The sequence below is a fragment of the Lucilia sericata genome, unplaced genomic scaffold (genome assembly GCF_015586225.1).
Source record: "Lucilia sericata isolate MDLA Ls3-8-SP2 unplaced genomic scaffold, ASM1558622v1 Contig000227F_arrow, whole genome shotgun sequence".
In the NCBI taxonomy this organism is placed as follows: Eukaryota; Metazoa; Arthropoda; class Insecta; order Diptera; family Calliphoridae; genus Lucilia; species Lucilia sericata.
In genome coordinates this window covers 325,009-336,897 of record NW_023994254.1, presented here as the reverse complement: position 1 = coordinate 336,897, position 11,889 = coordinate 325,009, and the positions used below count along the sequence as shown (strand labels likewise).

Below are 11,889 nucleotides of genomic sequence, written 5' to 3'. Positions count from 1 at the left end.
CCATATAAAAATATTCTCCGAAAAATTTTCTGGTACTAGGAGAACAGAACTGAGTAGTAGGTTGAAATCCACTGGTGACAATGTTTAAAAGCTTATTACTTCCAAAGGGCTAAGCCGATGTTAAAGATATTGGTATCCCTGGAAAGGCCACAAGCTCTAGTTTTTGCAGAACGTTGAAATTTCTTAAACGCTTACAAATCTTGAGAGCTAAGCGTGAAATATACAAAAATCGGTTATAACACGTAACCTGTAAGAACTATTCCAACAAATCTTACTTTTTTGGAAAGCTGAGTTCTATACGATTCTAACGAGTATAAATATGGTGGGCATCCCTTAAGCCGTTCAGGAGTTATAACAAGTTAATACTAAGAGCTTCCATTCCAAAACGCTGAGCGTGAGTGTTATGTCTGTCTAATGTTTGAACGCTCATGAATTCTAAACGGCTAAACAGATTTTTAAGATATGGGTATGCCTGGAAAGGTCGGGAACTATACTTTTTCTCGAAAGTGAAACTTTTAAACTGCTTACAAATATTCGGGAGCTAAGCGTTAAATATACGAAAATCAGTTATAACTAGGAAGCTGTAAAAGTTATTCCAACTAAACTTATTTCGTTGAAAAGTCGAGTTCCATACGGTTCCAACGAGTACCAACATGATGGACTTCCTTTGAGCCGTTTAGGAGTTATAACAAGTTAAACCTAATGGTTTCCATTCCAAAACGCTATGATGAGTGTTATGTCTGTCTAATGTTTAAACGCTTATAGCTTCTAACTACGTGATTAAATTTGGGAGATATTAGTATCTTTGGAAAGGCCACAAACTCTACTTTCTCCACAAGTTGAAATATTTTAGCTTCCTCCAAATTTAGTGTCACAAATGGGAACTTTAGGAACTATCCCTTAACTTCGAACCTAATGCAGATATTTCAATAATAGTTCTTTTATCAGATAGCTGAATTCCATACGCTTCCAACGAGTACCAATATTATGGGCATCCCTCAACCGAACTCGGAATTAGAAGAAGTTAAACCTAATCGTGTTCATGCCAAAACCGTGAAATTGGCCAGCGTGACCATATAAAAATATTCTCCGAAAAATTTTCTGGTACTAGGAGAACAGAACTGAGTAGTAGGTTGAAATTCACTGGTGACAATGTTTAAAAGCTTATTACTTCCAAAGGGCTAAGCCGATGTTAAAGATATTGGTATCCATGGAAAGGCCACAAGCTCTAGTTTTTGCAGAACGTTGAAATTTCTTAAACGCTTACAAATCTTGAGAGCTAAGCGTGAAATATACAAAAATCGGTTATAACACGTAACCTGTAAGAACTATTCCAACGAATCTTACTTTTTTGGAAAGCTGAGTTCTATACGATTCTAACGAGTATAAATATGGTGGGCATCCCTTAAGCCGTTCAGGAGTTGTAACAAGTTAATACTAAGAGCTTCCATTCCAAAACGCTGAGCGTGAGTGTTATGTCTGTCTAATGTTTGAACGCTCATGAATTCTAAGCGGCTAAACAGATTTTAAAGATATTGGTATGCCTGGAAAGGTCGGGAACTATACTTTTTCTCGAAAGTGAAGCTTTTAAACTGCTTACAAATATTCGGGAGCTAAGCGTTAAATATACGAAAATCAGTTATAACTAGGAAGCTGTAAAAGTTATTCCAACTAAACTTATTTCGTTGAAAAGTCGAGTTCCATACGGTTCCAACGAGTACCAACATGATGGACTTCCTTTGAGCCGTTTAGGAGTTATAACAAGTTAAACCTAATGGTTTCCATTCCAAAACGCTATGATGAGTGTTATGTCTGTCTAATGTTTAAACGCTTATACTTCAACTACGTGATTAAATTTGGGAGATATTAGTATCCTTGGAAAGGCCACAAAATTTTCTGCTACTAGGAGAAAGGCTACTAACTACCATTTTAACTATATTAACAGAACTTGTTGAATTAGAAAGCTGAGTTCTGTTTGATTTAAAGAAATGGCACAAATATGAATTTAGAGAAGCCCCCTGATTTATAATGCTTTCCTTTCCAAAACGATGAGAGTTAGTGTTGTGTCTGTCTAATCATTGGACTATTTAAAACAATATTTTTTTTATATTTTTCTAAAAACATTAGATCTTTTATTGTTACTTTTGTTTCGATTTTTGTTAAAAAAATAATATTTTTAATTTATTTTTATGTATATTATTAACATTTACATTTAGCATATTAATTTATATTAAGAAAACATAATATAAACAATAAATACAACGAGAATTCTCATTTTTTATTTTCTATATAAGTATGTACACACATTACTAATAATTTTTTATTAATTTAATAAAAACTTTTAAAATAATAGTTAAAAAATAAACAAATTACGATAAAGAATGTATAGATTTAAAGACAACTTATTAATTGGGGGAAAGTTATAGCATAATAAGTAGTTACAATAACACAATTTTAATTGAGTTACAGAAATTTATATTGTATTTTTTTAATTTTGTATGAATGTTAAAGTTGTTATTTTATTTTTAATAAAATTAATAGTTGGGCAAGTTTTTTTTTTTTTTTTGATAATTTTTAAAATATTTTTTTAAGAGATTCTTTTTATTATTATTATTATTGAAATTTTAATATTACAAAAAATATTTATAAATGAGGTGACTTAATTAATAAGCTATAAATTTTTGTACATAAAACATTGATTATAAAAGGTACTTAAAAAAATTATAAAATAATATGATAAATATTTTTACAAACTACAAAATAATGTTTACATTTATTTATGTTTTAACTACACTCTAATAAAGACAATTATATGAAAATATTATACTTTTTACACTTAATATTGATTATTTTCGTATAAATACTTATTTAATAATATTTGGGATTAAAATTTTTAAATATTTTTGTTTTTATTTATTTAAGGTTTTTATGTAAATCACAAGTAAATATTGCTACTGGTCTCACGTATTTAGTGTAACCCTTTTACGATTTTTATGTTCTCCTCTGTTCTTCTAACATTTTATCAAACAAATTATATGTACAAACAACAACAACTTAAAATTATTATTAACACAAATATTATAACAAATTGTAATAAAAAAATTGTTTAAGTTTTCTTTAACTTCCTGTTGTAATTTGTGGGATGAGTTTTAGAAAAAATGCATAAATCTTAAAAAAAATCTCATTAGTAAATATAATATCGATAATTTAAAGGTATGCATTTAAATATGTATATGACGGCATTTGATGATGGGATCAAAGATTAAAAGCTTTAAGAGTTTCGGGATATTAATAGAAAATTTATTTGCTTTGATTTAAAGTTTTTTTTAATAAAAAGATTGTTGCGAGGATAAATTTAAATACAGAATAATAAATTTAAGTTAAAAAATTGAGTTAAATTTGTATGAGATAATTAAGCTTTTATTTTATCTAATAATTTCAAAACTAACATTATAAATCAAGTTTGACTTTCCAGTTGTTAAGAGACAACTCAATTATATTCAATAATTCCTAAATATCAAAATATTACAATCTTTTTTAAGCTTTTGAAATAATAAACAGTTAAGTTTATAATGAAAGCTTTTATAAATCACAACAAAGTTGAATATAAAGAAAAAAACTATGAAAATAATAAGTGAAAATCTATCCTTGCATACAAAATGCTGAATTTTATAAATATAAAACAGCCACAACTTCAAAAATGTTCAACATAACAGTAAAACCAAATATTTTTACTTAATGCTCAAAATAAGACAAAACTTCATATTCTGCCATTAAGTTAATACTGTTTAAAAGCTTTTGCATTAAAAACCTTTAAGCTCTTTCTTGAGGAAACTTACAAATAACCACTGTTTACGTTAATTAAAGTTTTAAGTTTAGCTTCAACCTAAGAAAGACAAAACAACCGTTTATTATAACTTTTACAAAATTTTTGAAAACATTACCAAAAATATTGAAAAGAATTTGTTTTTTTAATTTTTTAAAAGCCACTTATATAAATCGACAAAAGCTTTTCAAAGCTGTTCAGTGTCACACAAACGTTAAATCATACTTTGCAGTCGATTAAAAAACGTTAATACTTTCTTGTTAACGTTTCAATGATGCTGACAACAGAATATTTTAAATAGTATATCTGGACCGGAAAGCTTTAAAACCTTTTTCACCCATCATTGACTAAATAAAACTTTAAAGTTTTTTATTTAATACTTTTGAGGCGTTTTTTTTTAGTTTTTCCTACAAACATTTATACTAAAAAACACAATTCAAACTAGAGTTTAACTTGATTTGGGAGCATGATATGCTGACCAAAATCGTAATAATAAAGGTTGTTCTTCGGACTTTACCTCTTGTTCTTCTTCCAGTTGTTTTTCACTGCTTATAGGTTTATCTAAACGCCAGGCCACCGGCAGCCACCAGTAGGGTTGATAAGTGTTATTCTCAGTAGAAGATTCTAGATTTTCACTTTTACTGCTGGCGGAAGAATCTTCAATTGTTGTTGTTTCTTCTGTTGTTGTGGATGTCGAAGTGGTAGAGGCTTTTCCAGTTGATATACTATTAAAACCATTTATTCTAATGATTTTACTATTTCTATTGCTGCGCATAGAAGAGGAAGACGTTGGTTCACTTATTTGTATATCATTCGAAACTTCTTGTGTACTTAATGTAGAGCTTTCTGTCGTTGTTTTCAAATTTTCTTGTGAAGAACTTTTGGGAGTTGTTGATGTTGTTGGTGTTAATAGTGGCATTATTTTTGACCATATTTGTAAAGTTGATGGAGTAGGTTTAGTTGCAATTGTTGAACTTTCACTCAAAGAAACAGGGGAGGTACTTGATTGAATTTTATCAGGCAATGTTGTTTTGATTGTTGTTTTTGTTGTGGGGTTTTCGGTTGTTGTTGTAGTTGTTGCTTGCATTGATTTGATTGTTGTTAAGGTGGTAGCTGGTCGTATGCCCTTCACTAACTCGTTAATTAAACGTAATTCTTCGGCCAGATCAATTTCACTTGATAATGGAATTGTTTCAATTTCTGTAGCCTTAGTTGCTGCTGCTTCCGCCGATGCTGTCGCCATCGTTGTTGTTACACTGCCAGAGCTCTGTAGTTCTTCGCTGTCTTGTTTGGCAAAGTGTTGATAGTAAAACCGGTCATTATTATCGTTTTCATTATGGACAGTAAGTAACGGTGTCATTGCTGTTTCTGCTGTTTTTGTTACAAATTCATCTTGTGTTTTTGTTTCGGTTTCAGTTGGCAGGTTGGTAGCAGTTGTTGTTGTAGTTGCTGCTTCTGTTGTTGTGGACAACACCTTAACCGGTTCTACTTTCGATTTCTTCAACACAACATGTTGTTGATCTTTTTGGCCTTTGCGCATTCGCTGTAATTCTTCAAAATCCTTTTGAGCTTGTTCTTGTTGCAACAGCAATTCTTTAAGTTCTACTTGTGTTGCTGGAGTGGTAGACAAAGACGAAGATGTTTCAATTATAGTTGTGTCATCCAATTGTATTGGTGTTGTGGTTTCTAAAGGTTCATCATTCGTTACGGATTCCAAGGTTGTATCTTTAACCTCATCATTATTGCCATTATCATCAGCATCACTGTCATCAATCATTAAGGGATTTATGGTAACACTTCTTGTGTATTCCTGTTTATCCTTCACTTCCCCATCTTGTTCCATTACATTGGGTAAAGTGGTCATTTCTTCATTATCCACATTGAGGCTAAGAGTGTCTAGAGAACTTTCACTAGGTTCTTGAGCAGAAATTGTAGTAAGTGAAGAACTTTCAGCTGTAGCCACATTCGTGTCTTGCAATGTTGTTGCAGTAGCCTGTTGCAACATGGGCAAAAATGATTCAGTTTGTAATAATGTCTGCAAATCATTTTCCACATGTTTGTCATGATCATCTTTGCTTGTTGTCCTGTCTGTATCCATTATAGAAGTGACCAGTTGTACGGAACTATCATTTTGTATTATTGACAACTTATTGGGTTTTAGCACTTCAAAACCAGCAGCTGGCAAAGAAATGGCTTCGATTCTAAAATCTGGATCATCTGCCAAAGTTGTCAAAGTATAACTTTCTTCAGCTACATTATCAGTGGAGGAAGTGGAGCTCTTTTCGCGCTGCATGTAAATTTCAAAACTATTTTCCGAGATATTTGAGGCTTCACTAACCAAATCATTAATGTCAGTTATGTTGGCTTGAGCAACAGTAGTTTTGTTCGTTGCCTGGGGAGTAGTCAAGGTAACATTTTGCTCCTTTTCCGAGCTTTGTACGCCCTCATTTGATATCGATGAATAGTCTTCCAATGGTTCTTCATGAAATATATTGAACTTATTTTCAAATATATTAAATTTTAAAGGTTCATCTTTCGAGGGTGGCTTCAATTCAACCGTTATGCCTTCTACAGATTTTTCCGCTTCCCCCATTGGCATTTCACTACCATACGGCAGAGAGCTACCCATTTCTTCTCCCATATCATCGTAATCGTAGAGTTCATCGGTTTGTGTATTTCCCACCAACAGACCCAATGCATTCAAATCGATCAATACATCATTGGAACCAATAACGATGGGTATACATTTAGTATCCACCTGTTTGTGTCCCTCCGGACACTCCACTCGTAATGGCAAAGTAAATATTGATTTTGGTGTAACTTTACGTGATTTCACTTGTTGTTTTTGTTCCGGTGGTAATTCAATCCAGGCCTGCCATGCCAAATTTTCCACTGTACTTTCGATGGGCTTCGATGTAACAGGCAATGCCATCGTTGTGCTCAAGGGCATATCAAGTGTCATTAACACTTGCATGGCCGCCAGTAGCTTTACTATAAATATTGTGGGTGTAAAATTCATTTTGACTTTTTTTATTTACTAGTTATGGGGTTTTAAGTTTTTCCTTTTGTATTTACACTGTTTTATTTTTTTTTTTTTTTGCAATATTTTTTTTGTGTTCGATTTATGCTTGTAAACTGAATCTGTTACTGTTTATTTGCTTTTGGATTTTTAAACACAGCTTTTTGCGATTTTTGATGTTTTGCGGACATTAAAAATGTATGTGTTAACTACAGTGTTGTGGATGTTTAGCGTGTTTGCTATGATTTGTTCATTAAAATCCGGTTCAAAACTAAAAAGAAAACAAATTTTAAACACAGAATTAGATTTATGTTTTTATTTTTAAGTGAAATAAAAAATTGTAAGACTAGACTAAAAAATAGAAAGATGTAGGACAATTATAAATTAATATATTTACACATGTTCAACTTATAAATAACCCTAACTCAAATTAAACTAGAACTGAATTAGAACTGAACTAGAACTTAACTAGAACTTAACTAGAACTGAACTAGAACTGAACTAGAACTGAACTAGAACTGAACTAGAACTGAACTAGAACTGAACTAGAACTGAACTAGAACTGAACTAGAACTGAACTAGAACTGAACTAGAACTGAACTAGAACTGAACTAGAACTGAACTAGAACTGAACTAGAACTGAACTAGAACTGAACTAGAACTGAACTAGAACTGAACTAGAACTGAACTAGAACTGAACTAGAACTGAACTAGAACTGAACTAGAACTGAACTAGAACTGAACTAAAACTGAACTAGAACTGAACTAGAACTGAACTAGAACTGAACTAGAACTGAACTAGAACTGAACTAGAACTGAACTAGAACTGAACTAGAACTGAACTAGAACTGAACTAGAACTGAACTAGAACTGAACTAGAACTGAACTAGAACTGAACTAGAACTGAACTAGAACTGAACTAGAACTGAACTAGAACTGAACTAGAACTGAACTAGAACTGAACTAGAAGAACTAAACTGAACTAGAACTGAAGAACTGAAGAACTGAACTAGAACTGAACTAGAACTGAAATAGACTGAACTAGAACTGAACTAGAACTGAACTAGAAACTGAACTAGAACTGAACTAGAACTGAACAGAACTGAACTAGAACTGACTAGAACTGAACTAGAAGAACTAGAACTGAACTAGAACTGAACTAGAACTGAACTAGAACTGAACTAGAACTGAACTAGAACTGAAACTAGAAACTGAACTAGAACTGAACTAGAACTGAACTAGAACTGAACTAGAACTGAACTAGAACTGAACTAGAACTGAACTGGAACTGAACTAGAACTGAACTAACACTGAACTAGAACTGAACTAGAACTGAACTAGAACTGGACTAGAACTGAACTAGAACTGAACTAGAACTGAACTAGAACTAACTAGAACTGAACTAGAACTGAACTAAACTGAATATTTTAAACGAATTGAATATTATGTTCTGACTCTAATAAATAATTAAATTTTGAAAGACCTGTCGAGATTTAATTTTGAAATTTTGTTTTTAATTTCAACAGGTTGTACATCTCAGAATTTACAGTTATACCATTAAAGTTATCGTTCAAGAGATAACTTTTTTTTACAAAACAAAAGAAAAACAAAAAAGTAGATTTATTGTTAAAATAAACACTTAACATTTTTGTGTTACACATACCAAAATTAAAAAAAAATATATAACAACAAGTAAATGCAAGAATTACAACATCAACAACATTCTAAGAATCTACAACTTTAAACACGATGAAAACAGTAGGCAGATATTTAACCTAGACATAAATAAGATACAAGAATGAAAACATTTATCACGGACAAAAAAATTTATCACATTATAAAAAAAAAACAATGTTTTTTTTATTTGTTTATGTACTTAATAAAACATTAAGTGAAGAATATCTGTAGAAAAAAAAAAAACACATTTTTAAAACATTCTTTTAGACAACCAACCATACCTCCTCCATCCATATTCGTGCTACGATCGACGTCGTACCACAACTGATGGATGATGGTGATAATTATGATCAGCATGATATTGCAGTTATATCACATTACTTTAGATAATTATGACATTGTTCTTTTTTATGATGATTATTGTTATGGTTATTTTTATTATTATGTACATACTTATATGTAGTGTAATAAACATTATTTATTTATGTTGTTGTAACATTTTTAATTCAAAAGTTATTTTAAAAAAATGTATCTGCTGGTTTGAGTAAATGTTGTTGATATAAATGTCAGTAAGTAGAGTAAGAAAGAGGTTCAATTTTATTTTAAAGGCATCGGTTTTTTATTGTACATGTTAAATTTTTGTATCGGTAGAATGTAAATAGATTACATGACTCTTTTTTTTCAACTAGTACCTCTAACAAAACAATGGTGTAACATTGTTCACTTATAGTTAAAAATGTTTTTTTTTTTATTTATTATTTATTTCTATTTTTTGTGGTTGTATTTACCTTATGAAAGCTGTGTGTTTAGAAACTTAGTTTGAGATATTTTCCCAGACTTATTAGATGATAATTTGACGTGAACTTTAAAATAATGAAGCGAAAGATGTATGAGAATTTATAAAAAAATTAACATATAGAACAGTGAGTAGCAAAACTATTTTCATGGGAAAATAATTTTCTAGCTTTGATTTAGATAAATTTCTCATATGAAAATCATGAGAGTAGGTCAGAGTAAGATAATGTTACTAAAATCCATCAAACAATTAGAACAAATTTTATATATGTACTTACTTATGCCATTTAAATATGGCAATTCTTTAACATTCTGCTTTAAGAAGTAATAAAAATTTCCATATTTTTTTAACACATTTCAAAGTTTAGAAACAAATAATAATAAAAAAAAAAAAACTAAACATTTTAATTATAAATTAACCTTCATTTCCAGCATTGGTTTAATTATTTCCAAATATATTTCAAATATTAAAATATGTTTGGATTTTCATTCTTAAATACAATTATTTATTAAGCAATAAAAATCTAATATTTCCCAAAATTCTTAAATACAATTATTTATTAAGCAATAAAAATCTAATATTTCCCAAACAAATGTTTTAATTAATCAGAAATTACACCGACCGCACTGGCTGGAAATTATCTTAAAATTTATGGAAATTTTAAAATTTAATTAAAAATTTTCATTTTACAAAAAAAAAAAATTGCTTACAATAACAACAAATGTATACAAGGTCAATAAGACGTAAAATAGCAGATAAACGCAGTTTGTTGAAAATTTAAACAAATAAAGACACCCAGCACACAACAGTAATAATGAATAAATAAATAAATGAAATGATATGATAGAAACACATTTTGTTTAGAATAGTAAAATCAAAACAAAGGAAATAATTATTATTATTTCAAACTAAAACTAATAAACAAATAGTTTTGTATAGATAAATTAATTAGATAATAAAAATTGGAATGGATATTGTAAATAATCTTTTTCCACTCGAACAATTCACTGAACAAACTGCAGATACAATTGACCTGAGGGTTGCCCATCATTTAAGTGGATTAATGGAAAATTAATAATCATTTACTGGATTTTTTTAATAAATTTTTGAGAAATTTTCTTTTTATAAAAATGTTTAAAAATATGTTATTTTTAAACAAAATTTTCTATTTATAAAAAATTTTTGAGAAAATTTATTTTTATAAAATTTTTTTTAGAAATTTTCATCTTATAAAAATATTTTGAGAAATTCAGTTTTTATAAAAAAAGTTTCTTTCCATAAAGCATTTAAATCCATTTTAATTTCTTTTCGAAACAAATGTAAGGCAACCCTATTTCATCGAAAAAGTGATTTTTAATTTTATCAAAAATCTTTAATACTTAAAAACATTTAAAAAAAATTTTAAACAAATTGAAATACAAAAAATTAAGTATTTCGCATTGTTAAGAGCCACACGCAAAAAATAATTATACCATAATTAACATAGATTTTTAATGAAAAATCAAACACAGTGAAACAATAAATTAATATTTCTATGGTACAAAAATCTGCTACTGCTCAGTAATTTAGATGTAGTAAAATATTTTAGGTCAATGTACTTTATGTTAAAGCCCAAATGAATTCAATAGGTTTTTTTTCATTACTACACAAAAACCAATCTTTTTTTGTAAAATTTTTTGTTTGTTTCTAAATCAACAGGTGTATTATAGAGTTATTGGGTTTTTTTGTTGTAAATAATTTAGTTATCAAATCCATTAATTTCTACTCATACAAATTAACCGCTTTTAAACGTAAATACAAAAAAAAAAAAAAAAAAAAAAAAAACAAAATGAAAATTACAAGCACTTCTAATAGTAAATTCATATAAATACTGAAAATGACATGTATTTTAGATACAATACCATATACAACAAAACATTCAAAATAATAGTAGACCACAATTATTATGATAATTTGTGGTATTTATTTATCGGTCACTGAACGTCAATTTGAAAAAAAAAACTCCAACAACGGCAGCAAAAGCTATATTAGCTACTATATGGTTGGTAAAATAATGGTGGTGGTCTGCTGAAGTTATTATTACCAACACTAATACAAATACCTATTTACTACATTACATATACTATACATATACAGAACGTTTATTTGTTTAAACAATTTAAAAATTTTAATTTAAAGTAGGTGTGTTTTAGTTGAAGAGTTTTAGCTGCTGCACTTTAAAAATCTACTGTGACATTTACAGAAAAATCAAAGTGACCATGGAAGTTGATATTTACCGACACATGTTCAGCACAATCACTAACACAATCCTAAGATATTTGATATTTGAGTGGTGGAATATAAGACAACCAACCTTTAACATAGTACTACTTGATTTTTATAGTCTTTGTTTTTTTTTTTTTAATATTTTTGTTAAAAAAATGCACTTGTCAATTGTTTTTCGGGTTCTTGAAGTGTTTAGTAATTTACGATGATTAGCTTTGTGACAAACTAATATGTTTTGCTTGTGACATTTGGGCGTGAAAGTGCCAAAACAATTATTGGTTCAAATTTCGAAATATTTTTTAAAAC

At 29.2% G+C, this 11,889-nt stretch overlaps 1 protein-coding gene across 3 annotated transcripts in view; it reads right to left on the bottom strand.

Annotated features, from left to right (window-relative positions):
* Positions 1-2,609: 2,609 nt before the first annotated feature.
* Positions 2,610-11,889, bottom strand: part of LOC119602399 (protein folded gastrulation) — a 127,187-nt gene continuing 117,907 nt past the window's right edge. For all 3 annotated transcript variants that reach the window (XM_037953911.1, XM_037953910.1, XM_037953912.1), the window contains one exon: positions 2,610-7,116. In XM_037953911.1, the coding sequence (XP_037809839.1) occupies positions 4,275-6,845 (2,571 nt within the window). In that variant the 5' untranslated portion in view covers positions 6,846-7,116 and the 3' untranslated portion in view covers positions 2,610-4,274. The remainder of the gene's footprint in view (positions 7,117-11,889) is intronic.